Genomic DNA, 25,047 nt, shown 5'->3' with positions numbered 1-25,047 from the left:
ATGAAACTTTTATTTGCTAAATTTCAAGGAATTAAAGATGCAAAGTTTAGCTAAGTTTGAAATATGATTTAGAAATGCAGGTAGAAAGTAGGCAGTCTTTATAGGGAAATATGCAAGAGAGAGATGATCAAAACCACTTATTGAGTGGGAAGAAGATAACTTAGGTAACAGTTAATGACTGGGGAGAACTTGAGGGCAGACTTTGCATACAGAAACATTTTTACTTAGCAAGAAAAAAAAAACTTGGTCTGGTAAAAAAAAACCTAAATATGTCAAAACAACTCAACTGCGGAAAAGGTTGGTAAAGGAACATCAAAGGAAGCAAAATAAGTGGTATTGATCATATCCAAGGCCTGATCTAGAGCAGCTCTTAAGATCCTTTCCCCCTTTAAATCTTAGGATCAATGTGACCTGAGTTTTATTTTCTGTATCCAAAGGATCTTTTGTACTCCGTCATCTTTTCTAAAAACACTACTTTTGCCTTTTGGGCAATTAATCTACTTGTTGGGGTAAGGAATACTTTCTTTAGGGCAACTGTGTTCTGTGGAACCTTAGTACTTTATGAAAGATGCATTGGGATTTCACGAGAATTTTAATACATTCCTCCTAAAATGTTAAATATGAAATTATATGCATATATGTGTGTATGGCAAAATTTTCCAGTGTAACAATAGACTTAATTCCCTCTATTTCGAACTAAAATTTCCTTGACTCACCCACCTTATTTTAAAGGTGTTCCTCAGTTTTCCCTGAGCAGTATTTATGGGTTCCATCCATATGTTTTCAGATGCAAAGTTTTCCATAGTTTGGAAAATGCTGCCTGAGGGGAAATTTTGATAAGATATTTAAGAAGTGAAAAGCCAAGAGATGTTCTTTCCTGTGAAGAGGCTTTGAGAGCTCTGCCTTTCCTATGTGGGTGGATAAAGCACTGAAAGGTAGAGGAGCTAAACATCAGTTTGTTAATAAGCAGAGTTTTTCTCTGAATGTTCTTTTTTTCCATTGTTTAATTTTAGGAGGAAACCTATATGATAAAATCCTGCGTCAGAAGGACAAATTGTTTGAGGAAGAGGTATTTCAACATGGAAGGGGCGAAAATTGTTCTTTAATCATTCTAACTTCCGGGGTTCTTTGCTTACGTTTGCTGTCCTCTCCCCTGCTCCTTTCAGTCTGCTGTCAATGCCTTTCTAGGTTTGGGGTATTCAAGAGACTACGAGTACAGTCACTCATGAAGAGGAGGACTGTCTGTAGCTGCTTTTAAGTTTTTCCTCCCACAAAATGATGCTTTATGAGCTCTCCCCGGCTGCATTTCTGCTTACTGATTGCTTTGTTATCTGTAGCTCTCCTTAGAAATCTGCTTAGTTTTCTTGCCACCATGTATCATTCTGAAAGTTCACAAAAGTCTGTGTCACTGGTGTACTTTGTAACTGCATAAAAGCTATATTATGATGATGATCTGCTTTTGCCTTCTCTGTCTGCTGTTCTGTCTAACCAACAAGAAGGACATTTACTTTGACTCGGAATCCAACTTTGGCTGCAGCTTCTTTTGTGTTTTCTTTTCAGTGAATTTGTTTGTTTCAATACAAAATGTAATTTCTTCTGTCTTTGTAGATGGTGGTCTGGTACCTATTTCAGATTGTCTCAGCAGTGAGCTGCATCCACAGAGCTGGGATACTCCATAGGTAATGAATGAAGAGAAGTTCAAGGAACTAGGAACCCAGTGCTTTCATAGGCATTTTTTTTGCTTTGTTGGTAGAGTAGTAACATCTTTTCCCATAGAATAAAATTCAGAAATGAAAGAATGGCTAATGGTGGGTGTTGTCCTTAGTTCCTGAGACTAAACCATGTTTGGGCTATAGACACATCTTCCTAATAAGCTAAGCACTAATTAAGACTACTAGTGTTCATTTGCTAGTGAAAGCTGTAAAATTTAGAGTTCAATAAATTCATGAACATGTCCCACACTTAAACAGGAAGTTGTGTTAGGTTAATTAAAATAGAAAGCAGATTATGTTCTCTGAGCCACTCAGACAATTAGAAAGTACTGTTCTTTTGCACGTACATTATTTTTGTTTAATTTAAATAAAACATTCTTATTTTTCCTGCTATAATGGTCTATTTTCACTATTTCCTAATCAAGGAACAAGACCATTTTGAGACCATGGCCAATTTGCAGACTTTTATTGAGTAAATCATTAACCAGTGAAGATTAATTATAATAATCTTCTTTTTGATAGTTGTTGAGTGGTGGTTGCTACATGCTCCTTTTTTTCTCAAAGCAGTCAGCTGTATTACTATGAATCGTACAGCCCTTCAGCAAGGGTAGCCAAAGAAGGAACTAGATAGAGCTTACTTTAATCTGATCATATAGAAAACATATTTAGAAATCTAGCTCTGTAGGCAGCGATGGTAACATGTTTGGCCACATTGCTTGCTGGGACTTAAAATCACTTTTCTTTGGTATGGTAAAGACCCTGAAACTAATCAAAGGGAAGATAGTAAAATGACTATAATAACTCTTGATCTGAAGCGGCTGTTTGCCAGAAAATTGTGCTTGAAAAGGCAGCCTCGCCCACAGGAACCAAAGTGACCTAGAACATGGGTTTTATCATCTTTCTGTCCCACCCTTCTAGAATGTGGGAGACATTCCTATTGTTTGGAGAGTTAAGGATTCAAGTTATTTGTTCGTCTTTTGGATGTTAAAATACAGTTTCTTAAAAGTTGGTAGTCGTTGTGTTGGAACTTTGACTAGGGTCTCATAAGAGGATCTGTGTAGGAATATGACAACGCTTGCACTGCATTAATAGTATCACTAGGATGGTTACTTTGAGTTCTAAAGAAAGAAGATAAAAAAGGAACTAGTCCAGGGATTTAATATGTATTGTTTCTTTTTTCAGAGATATAAAAACTTTAAATATTTTCCTAACTAAGGCAAACCTAATAAAACTTGGAGATTATGGGCTGGCAAAGAAACTTAATTCTGAATACTCTATGGCTGAAACTGTAAGTATATATTGCCATTGTTGTCAGTTGTGGTTTTTCCCTTTTCTGTCTACTTGTAGGATAAGGAACTTTTGCATGCTCTGTCTATGGCATAGACTCTATACCATCTAGTTCATATGATCCTAGACCTAGAACTGGAAAGGACCTTAAAGATCATTGGAGCAGCTCCTTGTTTTACAGATGTGAACACGAAAGCCTACCCAGAATCATAAAATTTGTGTCAGAGGTGGGCTTTGAACTCAGATGCTCTTCCTCTGGAGCCAGTGCAGTGATCTCTTCAGAGCACTATACGTGTTTCACAGTCCTCAAGCCAGTATTTAGTAATGATTCATCCAGAGGCAAATTTTCATGAGTCTTTTTTCTTATACTTACATGTTTTTTTGACATTTCTTCTTGCAGGAGTCTTTGTCCTACGTAGCCCTATTTTTATATTCCCTAGAACACCATCTAGTTATCATTGTTATTCAGTCATTTCAGTTGTTTTGGGCTCTTTGTGACCCAATTTGGGAGAATTGTTTGGAATGTTCATCCTTGTAGGAGTCATAATCTCTGTCAGTCGTTTCATTTTATAGTTGTTGTCCAGTTGGTTCAGTCCTATTCGACTCTTTACGACCCCATTTGGGGTTTTCTTGGCAAAAGATCCTGAAGTAGTTTGCCATTTCCTTCTCTGGCTCATTTCACAAATGAGGAAACATGGTGTCATACAGCTCTATCCATTGCGTCACCTAGCTGAATGGTCGTTTTATAGTGCTTTCTTTTAAAAAAAATTTTTTTAAACTTCAGTAAATTAAAATATGAAACAGTTCCTAGACATCTCCAGAAATACTGAACTAGGGGGTGAATTAGGTTTGCAAATCACTACTTTAGGGACTCAGACTGTTTTGGATGGTGACAGCTAGCCAGTGAGTTTGCAGGGAGAGAAAGACCATTGTTGAGGTTTGAATTTACAGTCGCTTTCATTTGGTCAGTTGAAATTCAAGAAAAAAATTACATAGAAACAGAAAACTTATCATAATCTTTTTCTTCTAAAGAATTTCATCTGCCTTACTGCCTTTTATTCATACCCTTCCTTCATCTCTACCCATTAAAATTCTACCCATCTTTCAAGACCTAACTAAAGAGTTGCTCCTCCTCTGAAATTTTTTCCTGATTTTTCTAGTGCCAGAAAATTGGAGTTTCTCTTTCCTTTGCCTTTACCTAGAACTTTGTGTATCTCTCACCTGCACTTACCACATCCTATTTTGTGTTGAAGTTACTTGTGTTGCATACCTTCTCTACTACGTTGTATGCTCCCCAAGATCAGGAACCATATCTTTGTATCTTTTCCAACATCAGTCGTATTCATAGTGGGCGCTTGTTTGTGGAGTTGAACTGCATAACTGAACCAAAATAGTGACTCTCAAATTTAGTAAAAACAAGTTCATGTTGGCGTATTTGTAGTCTTTTCTTTTAGGATATGAAGGACTATATATTGGTGGACTGAGAACATGTTTTCAGAACCATTCGATTAGTTGGAAATACTTGTCAAATTGGAGCAAATCTAGGAAGCTGGAGTATTAGAATAGATATAAAACTGAATCATGATAAAAGTTGCTTTGGGAGCAGTGTATTTTAGTTGGAACACTATTACTCCACCAAATTGTTGTATTCATCCCACTTCCAGCATTTTTTCCCCCTTGGTGAACTTTTGGCGAGTGTGTTTGTGTCTGTGAAGCTTGACAGACATTCAGCAAGTTTGAACCAAAGAGTCTAATAATATTTTCTCACATGAGCTGTACATATATCATATAACTGGATTCTGTTTCTGATACTTTGTTCGAAACCTCTGAAATTGTCTTCTGGAACAAGTTTAACATTGAGCTGTTAGCAATAAGAGCTTCAGGAAACCGGATTAATTAGAATGGGGTTTTTTATTGGTTTTTTTTTTGTTTGTCTTTATGGTTCAGCTTGTGGGCACACCGTACTACATGTCTCCAGAACTCTGCCAGGGGGTGAAGTACAACTTCAAGTCTGACATCTGGGCAGTTGGCTGTGTGATTTTTGAGCTGCTCACCCTAAAGAGGACCTTTGATGCAACAGTAAGTTGGTGTGGTTTTATTATATAAAGGTGACAAAAGTCAATTTACAGGAAAAAATTTCCTTTGTGAGACTCTTAACTGTATTAAGTTCATTCATTTTAGTGTGTGTGGTATTGCGGTGATAGCTCACTTTTGTGGGGTGCTTTATAGTTCACAAAACATTTTCCTCATAACAACTCTGTGAGGTAGGTAGTACAATACAAGTAATATCATCATTTCTTAGATTGTCACTTCTGCAAACAGGTATAAACGATAAAAATTAATTAAAGATTATGGTAGGATGCTCCAGTTTAGGGAACTAGGTCAGTTTTCTTTTGTTTTTAAATTACATTCCTTCTCCTCCCTGGGGGCAGTTAGGTGGCTTAGTGGATAGAGCACCAGGTCTGGAGTCAGGAAGACGTGATCAGTTAGTAACTGTGTGACTCTGGGCACATCATTTTACCCTGTTTGCCTGGATTTGCTCATCTATAAAATGAGCTGGAGAAGGAAATGGCAAACTCCTACAGTATCTTTGCCAAGAAAACCCCAAATGCGGTCACAGAGAGTTAGACATGACTGAAACTACTCAACAGTAATACCTACCTTTTCTCTTCAGTGAGCTTTTCCTGGTGACAAAGGAAAAACAATTCAGTAAAACCAAAGGAGGTATCAATCTCTTCTGACAGCAGAGGAGTCATTCCATATATCCCCACTCTCTAGTAAAGAGAGAAAGGCCTATTTCCTCATCTTTTCTCTGACCATGCTTCGTCATTTCAGCATTCAGTTTTTATCGGCTTTCCATTTACGTTGTTATAGTCGTCGTGTATGTTGTTTTCCTGGTTCTGCTTATTCACTGTACGTTAGTTCATTTAAGTTCTCTCAAGCTTCTCTGTATTCTTCGTATTCATTATTTCTTACAGCTCAGTAATTCACAATATTCATGTACCACAACTTGTTTAGCCATTCCCTAGCTGACGGGTACATACTTTGTTACCTACCACAAAAAAAGTGAAAATTTTAACAACTATGGAGAGACTGAAAAAATTTAAATCATATTCATGAGTGTTTATGGAAAGGAGAAAAAAATGATTTTCTGCCTACTAGTGTTCAAGACAATATTTTGTCATGCTTGATCGTCTCCTAATAGCCAGAATGCCCTGAAATCCACTTCCCACTATGATAGTTTTAGATTTTTCTTGGACAAAACCAGCTCATCATTCCAATGGTTGTCTTATTTTGTGAATTACTTACTTTAATAATTCATTCTCTCCAACATCTTTCTTGTATCTTGGGTCTTGATGTTTATCTACCCAGAATCATTGCCTTACATACTATAACACTTGCAGGGCAAAGAAGCTACTGGAAGCAAAGAAGCATGATTGTTCTGCGTTTTCTTTTCATTTGGTTCAGATTTTGTTACACCCTGAGTTACACTTTCCATCCCTCACGTCCAGAATTTGTGGTTTGACTCTTCTTCCTGGCCTTGTCATGACTTTCTTCTCATTTCTGTCTGGTTAGTTAAGCTGCAGTATTGTGATCTTGAGGTCTGGAGGTAAGGTTTTTGTTCCTCATGTTGATCAGCTAGCTGCATTCAGTATAATAGTAAACCATACCTCTGACTGACCAGGTGTCTTAGAAATGCCTGCTAGTAGCTCATAAGAGGTATTGGGGTAAGAAAAGATAAATTGACATAAAACTATCACCACTTCTTTAAAAAGATGACCAAAAAAATCCTCAGTTTGTATAGCATCGTTCTTTTGTACAGAAGATGACACATTCGTCATTGACTCCTAGAATCCTCTTAATCTGTGTGTGAAGATCGTGCAAGGGATCCGTGCCATGGAAGTAGATTCCAGCCAGTATTCTTTAGAGTTGATCCAGATGGTTCATTCATGCCTTGATCAGGTGAGCATTACTTGATTTCAGTTTGTCATCTTCTGTCTTATCCCCACAAACTGAGGCTAAGAGCAACTGAGAGAATTGATATGTGTGTGTGAATGTGTGTGTGTGTATGTGTGTGTGCGCTATGGACTCACATATACGTGCAAACATATATACATACAGATATATATGTGAGATGTATGTGTGTGTTGTACATCTATGTGTATATATAACATATATGTGTGTATATGCACAAAAAAAACACTTTCCACAGAGCCCTGTATAAATTACAGTTTATGTACTGTCTGCTTCCACTCAAAAAAAATTTAGTGAATGTTTTCCTGAGAGTATCGATTTATAATTTTTTAAATTTTATTTTATTTTTAAAATCTTACTTAGTATTTTATTTTTTCCCAATTACATATAATAATTTTAACATTCTTTTTTTTTTCAAATTTTGAATTGAGGGTATCAGTATACATTTTAATACCTATCTGTGGCTCAGCAGAAGTACGAAATATTTTACTTATAAAATATACATACATCAAACTACCCACTGATGCTGTCAATTTATTTACTGTGGGTATTATTAACAAGGGCAGGTAAACATAAAATACTCCCACTGACCTACAAACATGGGCTGCTGAAAAGTTGAGCCTATGGTGTTGAATCTTTTCAGACTGACATGCCAGTGTTTAACAAATGCCTTTTGACTATTGTTGAGCCCTTAAGTGCAGGTAAAATGCTGAACCTACCATTCCCTTGAAAACAAACCATCTGTTCAATTTTTCCCCTCAGGACCCTGAGAAAAGGCCCACTGCTGATGAACTTCTGGATTGTCCACTTCTCTGTAAGCGAAGGAGGTAAATATGCAAGCAGGTCATTCTGCTCTCTCTCTGCAGAATGTTGTTTGGTGAGAGACCTACTCAGAGAAGCCTAACTGACCCCTTCTGATGCGTATGCTCAGTTTAAGATTTGTGTGTATGTATATTCTTTGATTTTTGTCTGATATCTCTTATGTCTAGAGTTTTGGTTTTCCACTAGAATCGGTTGAGGGAAATCAAAATTTTTCATCTCTCTGGCTCATGTTTTTCCAAAAGTGTATAGACGAATCTATAATGTTTTGTTCGGAAGAGTTCTATACTTAATGCTTTTGAATCAAAAGGAATTAGAACTCAGTCTTCTCCTGCAAATTATGACAGGGTTATTATCTACTAGTGTAGAGACATGCCCTGTGGAAAGTTCATAGGGTCATAGATGTAGAGCAGACCTCTTATTTTACAGACAAAGAAACTGAGGTGCAGAGCGGCTGAGTGATTTGGCACATAGCTAATACGTATCTGAAGTGGGATTTGAACCCAGTTCATGATTAAAGATCTAGTACCCTGTCTGTTGTACCTTGCTGCTTCTCCAATAGCAAATCCGTCAAACCTTGTGATGGAGGAAGGTAATTTTGCTGTGACCGTCATCATTTCACAATAGTATCATTAATACATTTTTAATCCAGTCCTCCCATAAAGTTGTGAGATACATGATGATATTGTTTAATTAGTCGTCCAGTAATGTAATTTATTGCATTATTTTCATGGAATGGACTCCAGTAATGTCATTTCACCTACATTTTGTTTTTGTGGGACCAATTAATCATGTTCAATAGGCTGTACTTATACCTAGACTGTGTGATTTGTGAAAGGATTCAGATTAATCAAAGAGGCAACTTGGTTCTGTGGAAAGAATGGTGGCTTTAAAGTCAGAGAGACCTGGTCTCATATCCTGGTTCTGCCATGTATAACCTATGGGACCTTAAGCAAATCATTTAGTCACTCTAGGACTCAGTTACCTCATCTGTGTAATGAAGGAGTTGGAGTTAATGACCGCTGAGATTTTTTCCATCTCTAAACATATAATCTTCTGGTAAAGTAGGAATCCCACAATGTCCATAAAGGGTATCATCCCAAAGTAAATGTTGTCATCTTATTGTTTTATGTGTTTTTACCTTTCTTCTGGCAGAGAGATGGAGGAAAAAGTCACACTGCTTAATGGGCCAACAAAGAGACCAAGGTAACTGTACCCCATTGAGTAGAGAGTCTTACGAAGTAGACTTTACCCTAATTTGCCTTCATCACCTCCTTCTGGTCTGTGCTTTAGTCTGATGTCATTTGTTTTTTTGTATCTTGCCAGGAGCTCTCATTAGTTTAACCTTCTGATGGTCATTTCTGAGAAGGAATGTGGTGTACGTGACCAAAATCCTAAATGAGAGTGGGTACAGTGAGGTACCTTGGCCAAACTGTTACAGAGCTGCAGTGCTAAAATTATCAAGGATGCTGTAACTGAGGATTAAGACTGTAATGAATTGATAGGAAGAAAACTGCCATATCCTTAAATACCCATTGTCATTCTTTCTTTTCAGGAAAGAAACTAGAAGCATTCCATTTTGATTTAGTATCTGTTAAGTGAGTCCATGTTTTATGGGATTTTTGTGCAGGTCAAGTACTGTGAGTGAGACTCCCATTGCAGTGGTAACATCACGGACCAGTGAGGTTTATGTTTGGGGAGGTGGAAAATCCACTCCCCAGAAGCTAGATGTCATCAAGAGTGGATGTAGTGCCCGGCAGGTGTGTGCAGGCAATACTCACTTTGCTGTGGTGACAGTGGAGAAGGAGTTATACACCTGGGTGGTAAGTGAGAGAGAAACTCTTCTTTAATCCAGCATGCTACGCAGAGATCTCTCCGGGACAAAAGGTGCCTTAGTATCTTGTTGGAAGGACCCATACTACAGAATCCCAGAAATAGAAATCAAAAATTCTGAAAATTTGAGGGATTAAAAAAGACTCGAGAGAGACTGGGTGGAGCTTCTGTCATTGTGGACTGAGAAGTTATAGATATTCCTTAGAGAGGTAGTTTCTTGACCATACTCTGAGAGTAGTGGTAGATTTTTTTGAGCCAAATGTTTACCACTGAAGAAAGGGCTCGAGAAATTTAGCCCACAAGGAAGTGAACATTAATCTTGTTATATAATTGGTTCCCTACAATTATTTACTAGCAAAGGACAGAACCCGTGTTTCAGTGAGGCTGTGGATGAAATTGCAAAGTGTGTGTTACAAGAAAAATAGATAGTCCCTCTTAGCAAAAACAGTAAGTAGTTAAAACAACCAAAATGAAATGGTTACTTTAAAAATGTGAGAATCCTCAGAAGATTGTTTGGGATAAATCACTAAAGATTCCAAAAGGGTATCAGAGAAATAGTGTTTGAGAGAAGTGAGAAAGGAGGTAAGAATGGAAAGGGCTTTTGTGAAAAATTTTTTTTTTATAAACGTTATTAGTTGACTGAGGAAAAGAAAACCATAAAAAACAGTAGTAGATTACACCTAAGATAGTGACAATAGAGATACTACATAATAATCTTAGAGGCATAGTCATGCAGTACTGAATTACCTTTATTACTAGTAAGAGAAAAATTTAATAAAGTCTGTACCTAAAAAACTTAGGAACATAGCATAAACAACAACAAAAAAACGCTGAAAAAAGGGTAGTATCCAAGATCAAAGTATATATCAATACAATTGAAAGTAAGAAAACATTTAAAAAAATAAATCCAAAAGTTTATGAAAAGACACCATAAAAACCTGCTGAACAATTAAGTCTAGTTTTTTAAAAGCACAAACCCAAATCAAGAAAATTAGAAATGAGAAAGAGCCCAAAGAGGAAAAATAATTTAAAAAATTATCCAGTACTGAAGTCTGTGCTAATAAATTTAAGATTCTTTGAAAAAGAATAAAGAATGATTATCTTTAAAAAATCTAAAATTCCAAATGAACAAACCTTGGAAATGTGGGGCTGAAGACTTGGTGATCTCATCAGCTCTCCCAGGGATTTAATTATCTTCTGTGTGATGATAGGTAGATTATCAAATCTCCAGTTATCCCTTCCACATCGAGGCTTTCCCCATCACAGTTTCAACACATCGCAGGTTGGCATAAGAAATGAAGTGGAAATTTTGGGGGAGTCATGTGGAAGCTGCAGACAACACACAAAGGCCAGTAGCTGACATCGAAGAAGTTTAGAATCTCAGAAATGCATAAAATAGATATATAGTATTGTATAATACCAACATTTTTTTTAATACTGTATACACCACATAAAAGAAAAAGAAAAAATTCAGAGTTCTCTGGTATGAAAGGAGGGCCAAAAATTTTTATTCAGATTCCTCAAATTATCCAGATCCTAGGGGCACGGCACCCTTAACCCCCATGATGTGGAAGGGATAACTGTACCTATCTTTCCCCAGCCTCTCTGCTAACCTCCCATCTCCATCTGCCTTTCACATGTCTCTGATTGGACATCTAGACATCTTAAATTCAACATGTGCAAAATGGAACTCATTTTCTGTCCTACTAAAACCCCTCCTTTCCTGTTCTCCTCCCCACCCCACCCCTACCCTTTCCTTATTATTATGGAGGGCACCACCATTCTCGCAGTCTCACAGGCTGACAACTTAGGAGTCATCCTGTATTTCTCCTCCATATCCAATCTTGCCAAGACCTGTTGAGTTCACCTGTGCAACATCTCTCATAGGCCCCCTTCTCTCCTCTGACGCTGCCACCATTCTGGTGCAGCCCTTCATCACCTCATGCCTGGATTATTGCAATTGCCTGCTAATGGATCTGTCTGCCTCAAGTCTGTCCTCACTCCAGTCCATTCTCCATTCAGAAAATCAGTGATTTTCCTTTAAAGCACAGGTCTGACCATGTCATTTCCTACTTAATAAATCTGAGTGGCTCCCTATCACCTCCAGGATCAAACATAAAACGCTTCATAGCCCAGTCCGCTCCTCCCTTCACATCTTATTCCCCTCCGTGTGACACTGGCCTGTTAACTGTTCCACACACAGCATGCTCCGTCTCTCAGCTCTGACTGGCGCCCATGCCTGTAATGCTCTCTTATCTCTGTCCCCTGGCTTCCCCTGCTTCCTTCGAGCCCTAGTTAAAAGCCCGCCTTCTGTAGGGACCTTCCCTGACCCTTCTTAATTCTGGTGCCTTTCTTGTGTTAATTATTTGCCACTTACCCTGTATATACTTGGCTTTGCATATATTTATTTGCATATTGTCTCTCCCATTAAATTGTAAGCTCCTTGAGGGCAGCCACTGTCTTTTTCCTCTTTGGTATTCCCAAAGCTTAGCACAGTGTTTAGCACATAGTAGGTGCTTAACAAATGCTTATTGATTGATTAAGACATTGGCTTCTTCAGGCTTGTTAACAGCAGGTAGCTGAGGGGGTCTTCTTGTTTTAAAAAACTGTCTTGACCCTTTAATAGGAGTTTTTATACTGTCATAAAAGAGTTTTTTATCTCTTACTCTCTTTTAAGTTTATAAGTATCTGGTTTTTCCCATTTTTTCCAAAATTCCCTTAGATTAGGGTTAAAGACACTAAACTTAAGCCTCACAAGATTTGGACGTGTGTTTTGTGTGTGTGTGTTACAGAACATGCAAGGAGGCACCAAACTTCATGGACAGCTGGGCCATGGAGACAAAGCTTCCTATCGACAGCCAAAGCATGTAGAAAAGTTGCAAGGCAAAGCCATCCATCAGGTGTCTTGTGGAGATGACTTTACTGTATGTGTCACAGGTGAGACAGAGCTGTAGTATTCTTTCTTTGTCATCATCATCATCATCATCATCATTATTATCCAGAAGCATTTCTCATGTACCTTTGTAGTACCGTGCTAAATTCCGCATGCATTTTGTTAGAGTGCCCTCTAGGAGTTAACTACTCTCTAGTTAGCAGTTATGCGAATAGACTCAGGATATTTGTAGACATCCAAAAAGCATTAAAAGAGTACACTCACTGTGTTCACTTGTATGATTTGAGCAGGCATGTGTGCATTATATTGTGAATGGGAAAGGCAGAGAGATTACAGCTATGGAGCAGATAGGATTGAAATATTTTGTTCACTTTCTGCCATCTAGTGAAGGAGTGACAAAAGTGATGGAATTTTAACCTAAAAAGTCCCCTTTTATAAAGCTTTCCAAGTAGAAATTTTCTGCTCAGGAGTATAATCCAGTTTAGTTTTTAGGATTATGATAACCCCAAGTAGAGCTGAACCAAAAAAGCTGAGTTACATTTATAGCTGTGTCACTAATTATGTTATAATTTTTGCTTTCTTTATACTAACCCTTAGTGACTCACTTTTCTTATCTGTAGTATGAGGCCCTAGTACAATTGTTATATAAGAGATTATTACTTCTTTATAATTTTAAAAATATTGACATTTGATGTATCTTATTGTGTTTATCATCTCTTGTCATCTTTTAAACAAAGATTAGCCCTTAGTCACGCTGGGCATCTTTCCCCTTCTTTGAGTTGCACAGTCCTCATCTGTCAAGTGAGGAGGTCAGACAAGATGTTCTTCCTAGGCTACCTTCAACTTGCACGCTTTTGGATTTCAGTAGCTGACCAGCTCTTCTCATTCAATCCCTACCTCACTTCCTGCTTAGGCAAAGAAATTTAGAACACTGATACTTTTTCCTTTTCTTCATTTGGCAGATGAAGGTCAACTTTATGCCTTTGGATCGGATTATTATGGTTGCATGGGAGTAGATAAGGTTGCTGGGCCTGAGGTACTAGAACCCATGCAGGTGGACTTCTTCCTTAACCATCCAGTGGAGCAGGTGTCCTGTGGAGATAATCATGTTGCAGTTCTGACACGAAACAAGGAGGTCTATTCATGGGGCTGTGGAGAGTATGGTAGGTGGAGCCACTCTAGCCACTTGGGCATGTGGATGTAACCTGCCTCTAAGCCTGCTTGGTGGTCTCTTTTGAACTAGTTGTATTAGAACTGTGTGGGATGTAGGTCATCCATTTATGGTCTTTGGAAATTTTATTCACTTCATTTATGGTGCCTGGAATCCCTATCAGTTAGGCTATGTAAAACCTCAGAGCCTAACAAATGAACCATTCCATCTAATCTCTTTGAGAAATCAGTTCAACACAGGAAATTTCTGTAGAAAGCTTTTACTGGGCTTGTGTTTTGACTAATTTTTTTTCTTCTCTGTGTGTCTTTTTTTTTTATTCTTTGCTGAAGGACGACTAGGTTTGGATTCAGAAGAAGATTATTATACACCACAGAAGGTAAAATTTATGCCAGCTTTTTTCTGAAAACCTATCTAAGATCACAGATTCCTGTAATCTGACTTTTCTCCCTCGCTCCATATTATGCCTGTCATTGTGGCTGCTCCCCAGGGTACTGTCCTGCTTCTTTTTCTTCTCTCCCAGTGTACTCTCTGTGTTGGTAACTTCATTAATTCCAATGGGTTTAACTGTTGTTTCCATAGAAATAACTCCTAGATCTACACATCAGTCCCATTTCTCTCCTCAGTTTCAGTCTGACTAGATGACCCAGAGACATTTTTAAGTTCAGTATGCCTAAAGCTCAACTTTTATCTTTCCCCCTAAATCATCCCCTCATCCATACTTCGTTCTTTCTGTCGTTGACATCTTTCTGGTGTCTGAGTGTAATCTGAGCATTATCCTCAACTCCTCACTCTCCCTTATCCTACATATTTAATAAGTTGCCAAACCTTACTGTTTCTACATTTTACAGTGTCTCACATCTGACTCCTTTTCTCCACATACTCAACTACCACCTTAATTCAGACCTTTATAACTTCTCACTTACATTATTACAATAGCTTTCTAGTTTATTTTCCTTTTAGTCTCTCACCACTCCAGTATCTTCTGCACACTGCAGCCAAAGTGATTTTCCTTAAGCACAAATCTGACAGTGTGACATCCCTTCTCAACCAACTCCAGTGGCTTCCTATTAATTCTGGAATAAAATATAAACTCTTTTTTTTGGTTTTTAAACCCCTTTACAACCTGGCCCCAACCTGTCTTTTCAGCCTCATTGCACCTTACTCTCCCTTCCATGCTCTGTGATCCATCCAAAATGACCTTCTCTCATTTACAACACTCTGTCTCCCACCTCCACACCTACCAGTCACACACACACACACACACACACACACATACACACACATATACACATACACACACACACTCATATCTTAGATGTACTTGTCTTCTCTAGTAGAGGTTATTTTAAGTACATTGCTAGTAGGAATCATTTCATTCTTCATACATCTGTCCTCAGTGCCTAGTACACTACTTGGCTCATAGCAGGTGCTTAATAATACTTGATGTTTGATTAATCCTTCCCTTATACTCCTGCCATGTAGGGGTACATTATTATTCTTGCAGTCAGGTATAAATCCCAAAGAAGGATGAAGAGTCATTTCAAACTACTCCTGAAATGGGAAATCATCGCTGTGGTCCTTGACTTTAAAGGAGCCAACCACAGGACTTTGTACCCTAGAAGGAGCAAGCTACCCCAGTGTTTTGTACTACCAGTTACATTGTTAGATCATTTTTTCCCTATTTTTATGCATTCAAGAGTAGGGCTGTGATTCTGAGCTTTTGTTGAATTGAGGTCTTGGGTTTTCATGTCCATCCGCTTTGTATTGTCCCTGTTTCTACCACTCCAGAGCTGCTAAAGGATACTATGCCATGTGGAGTGATTTGAGTACAGGGAAATAGGGTCTGTGTCCCTTTCTCTGTATTGGTCATCTTGCTTGTAAAATGACTAAATTTGGACTCTGTAAGGTAACATAAATTCTCTGTAGACCTATTATGTTCTTTGTTAATTCTTATTTCAGGTCCAGGAGAGAAAACATGGGATCATCCCATACCATCCCAGAGGTTTTATAATACCTGCAAAAGAAACTTAACAGCAGTTGGCTTAGTAATGGTCTAATTCAATTATGCTGGCAACCTCTTTGATTTATATTTTAAAATTTGGGCTCTTTGTTTAAAAATAGTAGCTAATAAACTACAAAACAAATCTGAAGAGAAATAGGACCACCGTTCTTTCTGGTAGCTGTGCCAGGTAAAGTTGGAGGCAATTTGAGGTTTCACTACATAGTTAAACTAATTCATGTGTACTTGGGATTTTTCTGATTTGTTCATGTAGGTAGAAGTGCCTAAGGCCTTGATTATTGTCTCAGTTCAATGCAGCTGTGATGGAACATTTCTTTTGACACAATCAGGCAAAGTGCTGGCATGTGGACTCAATGAATTCAACAAACTGGGCCTGAACCAATGCATGTCTGGCATCATCAACCACGACGTGAGTGCTGCTCATCACCATCTTATCTACAGTGTCACAACTTCTCTAGGTCGGAATTTCTTTAGAATTTTTGTAATTTATAACTAGACAATTAGAGTTACAAGGGATGAGACAAAATGTGCCCTGTCTCAAGTGACAAAATTCAAGTTCTTTTTTCCAAACGAGGGACAGATATATCAGAATTATAAAAAGAAATATTTTGATGTTACATCTATAAGATTTATTTCCCAGAAAGTGCTGCTCCTATTTTTTACTATGTCAGATAACCAAAAAACTAAACTAAAATTAGATCTACAACTCAAACTTGTCCACTCATCATTGCTGGCCTGCAGTGTTTTGTCCTGCTTATCCTTGTATCCTTAATGATATTTTCTTAAGAGTTCAGCTAGTCTTCAGAAACTCTATGGCCCACTGTTTTGTTCTGTTTGGTTAAGAATGGGTCTTGAGTAGTTTTTAAAATATTGAAATAGTAGCTTTTAGATTGTAAGTCTTGAGAGGGAGCTCAGGGGTTTTTGTATGCCTGTAGTAGATACACATCCAAGGTATAGGCTGGCGGTTCTCTTATTAAATATCTCCTATGAAGTGGATTTTATCCCTTCTACTTTATACCTATAGCAAAGAGCCAATTAAAATCAAATGAAATTGTAGTTGTGGAGCACTTTATAAACCTTAAAGCCCTGTATCAGTGCCAGCTGCTCTTATTCCATAGCCTGGCTAAATTCTCTGACCATTTCTCTTTTTGCCTCCATCATAGATGACAGCTAGCTATTGTCTTCCATATAATTACTTAAATGTTTGAAGGCCATTGATAAATACTACTTAGCCTTCCATCTTCTTGTGTACGTAATCCCCCTTCTTTCTCCCTAGGTCCTTGGCTTAAGTTTCATAAAACTCTTGTTTCAGGCTTACCATGAAGTTCCCTACACAACCTCATTTACTCTGGCCAAGCAATTGTCATTTTACAAGATCCGAACCATTGCCCCAGGCAAGACTCACACTGCAGCTATTGATGGTGAGATGACTTTCCAATCTGTACCACATGCAAGGATCCCTCACCTTCAGCAGAAGTACTTCTCAATACTGTGTAAACTTGCCTACTTTTATATGCATATCACTAGATTTAGTGCAGCATCATATACACTGAGGTATTTTTTGATAATGATGATCTACTTACCTTATGTACATCTCTTAATAAAGGATCCATATTTATTCTCCCAGAAACCATCTCTTCCTTGGTGTTGGTAGTGGTTTTGCATTTCCTGCAATTGCTCTAAAACAGGTTCTTAATCCTTTCAGTGTCACCCTTTGGTTCTCTGGGAAACCCTATGGACCCTTTCTCAGAATCACGTTTTTAAATTCATGAAATAAAATACACATGATTACAAAGGAAGCCAATTATATTGAAATGCAATTATCAAAATATTTTTTAAAAACAAGTTCTTGGATCTCAGGTTAAGAACCCTTGCTCTAGAAAGTTCCAGTCTTTAAAAATACAACATTGGGAGGCTCATTTTATCACCCCCTCAAAATTGTTTCAGTACTTGTGTAACTTAACTGTCCAAGATTTAAGGTTCAGAATAATGTAGGTGCTTCTTGTATTTCTCATGTTGAAAAACCAGAAAATAGACCACTGAATTCTGCATGGCCTTCATTTTAGCTTTTATACATTGACCATGTTGTGTTGCTTTCTTCTTAGAACGAGGTCGCCTGTTGACCTTTGGTTGCAACAAGTGTGGCCAACTTGGAGTGGGGAATTATAAGAAGCGCCTGGGGATTAACCTGTTGGGGGGACCCCTTGGTGGGAAGCAGGTGATCAGAGTCTCTTGTGGTGATGAATTTACCATCGCTGCTACTGATGGTAAGTATTCATATTGTGGCTTATACTTTATTTCAAGAGATTTTTGGAGCTCTTTGCCTTGATTGTTAGGTTATTTAAACAGTGTTTTGAGGTTTTTTTTACTCCTAACTTTTCTTTGTAAGATGGAATGGGCATGTTATTGCCACTTGTATTTTTGATGGCTACTTTTCTAAACTTATTATAATACACTTCCTTGACTTAATCAACAAATATAGTTAAAGAATCTGTAATTTCATTGGTGTGGAAACTCCTTCCATCACATATATGTTGTAACCTATATGCCTCAGGCCCTGGTCTTCATGAGTTGCTATGGCTGAAAACTTCATTACCTGGTGGCCTATCTAGTGATGAGCCTCTCTAGGCTTACCAAGGCTGCTTCTTGGAGTTAATCATCTATAGACATAGCCTTTCCAACTTAGCAGGACTGACTCAAGCTTTCATTTCACTGGCTTCCCTATAAGGGTGCAGTGTCATTTTCATCCCTTGCTGAGGCATCGGGGTGGGCTTTTAGCGTCCTGAAAATAATTTAGCCTTGAATGGTTACGAGTGGGCCACGTGCATCTAGTACAGTAGGTGGCTTAGGCCCTGTTGAGTGTGGAGAATTGCTTGTCTCTACACTAGATTCCCTCAGAATAGCCTTTGGTTCTAATTGTTTTTTCTTTGGATATTTTCTGCTGGTGCTTATTTCCATTGTTGCTTCTAATCTTCATTGACCTTTGTGTTGTCCTGTGTTCTCTCTTATTTTGCTTCCACTTTACTTTTTCCTTTTAACTTACATCTTCTCTTTACTTTTCCTGTTTCTTTTATCATTCTGTTTCCCTAGCCACTTCTTCCAGTTGCTAAACAGATCATTTTGCAGGCTTTTCAGTTGCCTGGTCTTCACATTTCTCTGCAATATTTGTTACAATTCATGATTTTTAATGGCTTCTGGATTTGTGGCCATTCTGTTCAGTTGAGTGTTTTGGATGGCAACATTCCAAATAAGTAGGGCTCTTAACTATGCTTTAATGAATGAATAGACTTCTGAATGAAAATATTTCATACTGATTCAAAAAGTTAGACTTGAAAATATTTAAGAAGCAACCTTAGAGGATTTTTTGAGGATGCCTTAGAAAAACTGAAATTATCTAGAGGCCACAGTTGAGGAGAAAGAGAAATGAACAATAATAAAACACAAAACCAGGGGAAAGGTTTTGGTTAAGATTTTCTCTTTGATCCACTGATATTTTTGGGCAGTATTTCAACACATGATTTTTCCTCTAAACTGATATGTACTCCCAGAAAGGAGAATGTAGAGCAACATTTTTCATCTTGGCATGTCTGTGACTATTTCTGGAAGTTTTTTGTCATATACTAGATAGTGTTTTTATGGTTAAAAAAAATTTCCAACTTAAGAACAGTGATCAATGCCATGGTCAGTCATGATTCCAGATGCTACCTACCTCCTGAGATGCACTCAGTAAGCAAAATTAGGAAATATTTAGACAACGGAAATATGGGAATTTGTTTCGTTAACTGTGCTTATATGTTAGTAGGATTTGGAGTTTTGTTTTGGGTGTCTTTTTCCCTTTTTTGAGGATGCTATCTGGCACATGGTAGGTGCTTAATAAATGTCTGTTGACTGACTTAGGGGAAGTCGGAGGGAAAAAAAATAAATGTTTCCTAATTGAAAAAAAAATTCATTAAGAAAAGAAAGAAACTTTCTCTTGTTCAGTTCTGAGAGAGCTCTTAGCAGGAAGGATGAAAAATGAAGAACCCAGTTATGTAAATGGAAAATCTCACAAAATAAGATAGCTTATAGAAGTTACTGAAAAGTAATAAGGGTGAGGGAGAGAAAGAAGAAAAGCAAACCTAAAGAAAAGTATTTCTGAAGGAAGTGACACAAATACAGCTATCTCCTCCACACTGAGATTCTCTGCGTTACAGTTTTGATACATCTTGGATTGACATAAGAAATTAAATGGGAATTTGGAGGGAGTTTTGTGGAAGCCACTGATGACACGTGAAGGCCAGCAGACAATACAGAAGAAGTTTATAAACTCAAAAATGTATAAAATATAGGCATAGTATTGTATAATATTAACATATTTTAATACCATAATATTTTAGACTTCTCTGGTATAAGGGAGGGCCAAAAAAACTTTACTCAGATTTTCCTGATCGACGAGTGGCAGGATGGGTGAGGAGTAGGGCATGACACCCTGCTTCTGACCCCTGAGATGTGGAAGGAATAATTTTAAAGATTTCTTTTTAAAAAAAGAATAAAAGAAAAATGAGGAACTCAGAGGGGTAGAAGTTGGTAGCCTGTTTAATCTCTCTTCTCTTGCACATTTTCTTCCAGATAATCATATTTTTGCTTGGGGAAATGGTGGGAATGGCCGCTTAGCAATGACTCCCACAGAGAGACCTCATGGCTCTGATATATGTACCTCTTGGCCTCGGCCTATTTTTGGATCTCTGCACCACATCCCAGATCTGTCTTGCCGTGGCTGGCACACCATTCTCATTGTTGGTAAGATTTTGATGCACATGAGAAATGAGACATAAATGGAACAGGGACATAGGGATGCATCTTTTGAGGGGTCATTGCTGCATGTCCACTTTCTGAATAAGAAGATTGTTCTAAGGAAGAGAGAGGGCTATTAGTTTAGTAGTTACTTCTTTTAACATGGAATGTGCAATATACTTTTAGTCATAATCATTCTTTTGTTTTTTTAGTTTTGCTTAGCTGTCTTAATTTTTTTTAAAGGATCAAATGATGTTTATTTTTTAATTTTTAGTTTTCAACATTCATTTGCACAAAATTCTGAGTTCCAAATTTTCTCCCCATCTCTCCCCTCCCCTCACCCCAAAATGCCATGCATTCTGATTATCCTTTCCCCCAATCTGCCCTCCCTTCCATCACACCCCTCCCTTCCCTTATCCCCATCTTCTCTCTAGTAGGGCAAGATAGATTTCTGTACCCCATTACCTGTATTTCTTATTTCCCAGTTGTATGCAAAAACAATTCTCAACATTCATTCCTAAAACTTTGAGTTCCAACTTCTCTCCCTTCCTCCCTTCCCACCCATCTCCACTGAGAAGGCAAGCAAATCAATATAGGTTATATATGTGTAGTTTTGCAAAAGACTTCCATAATAGTCATGTTATGTAAGACCAACTATATTTCCCTCCATCCTATCCTGACACCCATTTATTCTATTTTTTTTTACCTTGTCCCTCCCCAAAAGTGTTTACTTCTGATTACTCCCTCCTCCCATTTGCCCTCCCTTCTATCATCCCCCCACTCCACTTCTCCCCTACTTTCCTGTAGTGTAAGATAGATTTTCATACCAAATTGAGTGAGCATGTTATTCCCTCCTGAAGCCAAATGTGATGAGAGTAAGCTTCACTTTTTCTCATCTCCCCCCTTTTCTCCTCCATTGAAAAAATTTTTTCTTGCCTCTTTCATGAGAGATAATTTGCCCCATTCCATTTCTTCCTTTTTCCTCCCAATATATTCCTCTTATCCCTTAATTTTATTTTTTTAGATATCATCCCTTCCTATTCAACTCACCCTGTGCTCTGTGTGTGTGTCTGTGTGTGTGTGTGTGTGTGTGTGTGTGTGTGTGTGTGTGTGTGTGTGTAATTCCTCTACCCAAATACTGAGAAAAGTTTCAAGAGTTACAAATATTATCTTTCCATGTGGGAATGTAAACAGTTCAACTTTAATAAGTCCCTTATGATTTCTCTTTCCTGTTTACCTTTTCATGCTTCTCTTGATTCTTATGTTTGAAAGTCAGATTTTTTATTCAGCTCTGGTCTTTTCATCAAGAATGCTTGAAAGTCCTCTATTTCATTGAATGATCATTTTTTCCCCTGAAGTATTATACTTGGTTTTGCTGGGTAGATGATTCTTGGTTTTAATTCTAGTTCCTTTGACTTCTGGAATATCATATTCCAAGTCCTTCGATCCCTTAATGTAGAAGCTGCTAGATCTTGTGTTATCTTGATTATATTTCCACAATACTCAAATTGTTTCTTTCTATCTGCTTGCAGTATTTTCTCCTTGACCTGGGAACTCTGGAATTTGACTACAGTATTCCTAGGAGTTTCTCTTTTTGGATCTCTTTTAGGAAGTGATCGGTGGATTCTTTCAATATTTATTTTGCCCTCTGGTTCTAGAATATCAGGGCAGTTTTCCATGATAATTTCATGGAAGATGATGTCTAGGCTCTTTATTTTGATCATGGCTTTCAGGTAGTCCCATAATTTTTAAATTGTCTCTCCTGGATCTAATTTCCAGGTCAGTTGTTTTTCCAATGAAATATTTCACATTATATTTTATTTTTTCATTCTTTTGGTTTTGTTTTGTAATTTCTTGGTTTCTCATAAAGTCATTAGCTTCCATCTGCTCCATTCTAATTTTTAAAGAACTATTTTCTTCATTGAGCTTTTGAACCTCCTTTTCCATTTGACTAATTTTGCTTTTTAAAGCATTCTTCTCCTCATTGGCTTTTTGGACCTCTTTTGCCAATGAGTTAGCCTATTTTTAAAGGTCTTCTTTTCTTCAGCATTTTTTTGGGTTTCCTTCAGCAAGCTGTTGACTTGCTTTTCATGATTTTCTTGCTTCACTCTCATTTCTCTTCCCAGTTTTTTCTCCAACTCTCTTACTTGGTTTTCAAAATCCTTTTTGAGCTCTTCTATGGCCTGAGGCCATTACATATTTATTTTGGAGGTTTTGGATGTAGAAGCCTTGACTTTTAGGTCTTCCTTTGATGGTATGCATTTTTCTTCCTCATCCAAAAGGATGAAAGAAAATACCTGTTCACCAAGAAACTAGTCTTCTGTAGTCTTATTTTTTCCCCCTTTTTTTGGGCATTTTCCCAGTCAGTTGCTTGACTTTTGAGTCCTTTGTCAAGAGGAGGGTATGCTCTGGGGACCTGTAAGTTCTCAGTTCCTCCAACATGGCACAATCAAGGGAGAGGAGTTTACTCCTCTCCTGGCTTGCACTCTGGTCTGGGAGAAACCACAGGCACTCTGTTGTGCCAAGGATCTGCCTGCAGGGTTGACTCTCCAGAGCCTCCACCAGCTCCTCTACCAGCACTCTTCCTCAACCCAGGAGAGCCACTCAGGTCGATATTCAGATCAGTGGCTCAGTTCCCCCAGGGTCTTTAGGTGGAGGGCTCCAAAAATGGAAGCTGCTGCTTCAGTGGCTGCTGCTGGTGGGTCCAGATCATGTTCCCTTCTTACCCAAGTGAAAGAGCTTTCTCACAGACCTTTGAAGCTGTCTTTGGCATTTATGGGTTGCACAATCTGGGAAGTGCCGCTGCTGGTGGCTCCCTGAAGCTTGTTCCAAGTACTGTCCCTGCTGTGCCGTGCGACCCACACTGGGCTGTGCTCTGCTTCGCACCCAGTGCGATAGATCTTTCTTGTTGGCCTTCCAGGCTGTCTTGGGCTGGAAATCTCTTTCACTCTGTCTTTTTGTGGCTTCTGCTGCTCTGGAATTTGTTTAGTCATTTTTACAGGTATTTTATGGGCTGTGGAAGGGAGCTTCTACAGGTCTGTCTTTCTGTTCCATCATCTTGGCTTGGCCCCCCCATCATCTTTTAGGCAGTTTTGCTCAGCCATTTTTCAGGAAATATACTTTGGTGGGGAGGTATATGTTGGAAAGTATCTATTGTGTTTTAAAAATACCATTTTCAAAATAGTTTAAGGGCATGAAAAAACATAAGTCTTGAAACTCCCATAGCCATCAGTGGGAATGGGACATTTCCATTTCCTGACTTGGTGACCTGCCTCCACTTGACCTTTCTCCAACAAGATACCTTTGTTCCCAGACCTCCTCTGACGCATTTCTCCTATGTTTTTAGAAGTGGTTCATTACTCAATATGTGATCTGTTTACATTCTCTAGTTTAGCAAATTAAATTATGCGTACTTTTAAAAAGAAACTTGAGATGGTAGTAAGCTGCTTTCTGCGTAAAAAACATTTGATAGTAGCTACAAGGGCCAGTGTCAGGATTTGCTGGTTTGTTTTTTTTAAGTCTCTTTTAGATAAAATAAATATTAAAAGCTTTCCTAAGCCCCCCTCCCCAAAAAAACAAACAAATAAGCAAATTATACAAAGCAGTCTGGAGATTGAGAGCAAGAGACCTCAATTTGAGGGTTCTAAACAACTTCTTCAATTTTTAGTTTTTCTTTCACTCTTATTAATGATAAGATTATTAATGATACATGTACACATGTATATGTACATACAGAATGTGTGTGTATATATACAGACACACGTATAAATATGTACACACACAAAATATATACATGTTTCTTACTAAATAAATATTCTTTTTCTCAGAGAAAGTACTGAATTCTAAGACCATCCGTTCCAATAGCAGTGGTTTGTCGATAGGAACTGGTGAGTAACAAACTTTGGACAGTGATTATTTCCTGAGGGGTACATCTCTGTGAAAGGGTCTTCTAGGGCTTCTCTGTTATTCCTAAGAAAATGGGGAATTAGATTCATTGGGAGGGAGGAGCATGGTAGCTTAGAAGACTCACAGAATGACTGATTTTACAGCCGCATTATACTTGCTGTGGAAGGTTTAATATTAACAACATGGTAGCAACCAACCATACCCAAGTTGGTACCAACTTGGTAGAAAAATTCAACTCTGCTTCTGTGGCATATCAAGTAGCTTCAGAGACCCTATTAGCATTGTTATGTGATGAATGAATGACATATATTCTGTCCCTTCCCATCCTGTACTAAGTGTTGTAGGTTCTCACTGTCTTCTCCACTGATAGACTCAGAAGGAATTTTTAGTTTATAGGAATATCCTTCAGAATCATTTCTTCTAATGAAAAACCCAACTAAACCCAAAATACGCCTAGGAAATTCAGGCCAGAGCTGTTTGATCACTCCTTTTGAACTGCCTTTTCCTCATTTCTTTTTTATATTTGTGCCAAGAAGCTGTTTCTGTTCCTCTTGGTCTCTACGTATTCTAGTACCCCAAAAGACTGTGATGCTTTAGGTTTTGGGTTCTAATATCACAGGGTGCTGTAGCAGGTAAAGAACAAAAGGAAAAAAATCCT

At 38.0% G+C, this 25,047-nt stretch overlaps 1 protein-coding gene across 2 annotated transcripts in view; it reads left to right on the top strand.

Annotated features, from left to right (window-relative positions):
• Nucleotides 1-25,047, top strand: part of NEK9 (NIMA related kinase 9) — a 38,766-nt gene that overhangs the window by 6,789 nt on the left and 6,930 nt on the right. For both annotated transcript variants that reach the window (XM_072625007.1, XM_072625008.1), the window contains 16 exons: nt 1,014-1,069; nt 1,609-1,679; nt 2,895-3,000; nt 4,947-5,078; nt 6,852-6,962; nt 7,737-7,801; nt 8,949-8,999; nt 9,424-9,616; nt 12,419-12,563; nt 13,482-13,682; nt 14,020-14,066; nt 15,964-16,119; nt 17,023-17,131; nt 17,816-17,977; nt 20,319-20,489; nt 24,311-24,370. In XM_072625007.1, coding sequence (XP_072481108.1) covers nt 1,014-1,069; nt 1,609-1,679; nt 2,895-3,000; nt 4,947-5,078; nt 6,852-6,962; nt 7,737-7,801; nt 8,949-8,999; nt 9,424-9,616; nt 12,419-12,563; nt 13,482-13,682; nt 14,020-14,066; nt 15,964-16,119; nt 17,023-17,131; nt 17,816-17,977; nt 20,319-20,489; nt 24,311-24,370 — 1,836 coding nt within the window. The remainder of the gene's footprint in view (nt 1-1,013; nt 1,070-1,608; nt 1,680-2,894; nt 3,001-4,946; nt 5,079-6,851; nt 6,963-7,736; nt 7,802-8,948; nt 9,000-9,423; nt 9,617-12,418; nt 12,564-13,481; nt 13,683-14,019; nt 14,067-15,963; nt 16,120-17,022; nt 17,132-17,815; nt 17,978-20,318; nt 20,490-24,310; nt 24,371-25,047) is intronic.

Source organism: Notamacropus eugenii, chromosome 7, assembly GCF_028372415.1.
Source record: "Notamacropus eugenii isolate mMacEug1 chromosome 7, mMacEug1.pri_v2, whole genome shotgun sequence".
NCBI classification, from domain to species: domain Eukaryota; kingdom Metazoa; phylum Chordata; class Mammalia; order Diprotodontia; family Macropodidae; genus Notamacropus; species Notamacropus eugenii.
The sequence above is the reverse complement of the archived record's forward strand: the minus strand, read 5'-3'. Positions and strand labels throughout refer to the sequence as shown.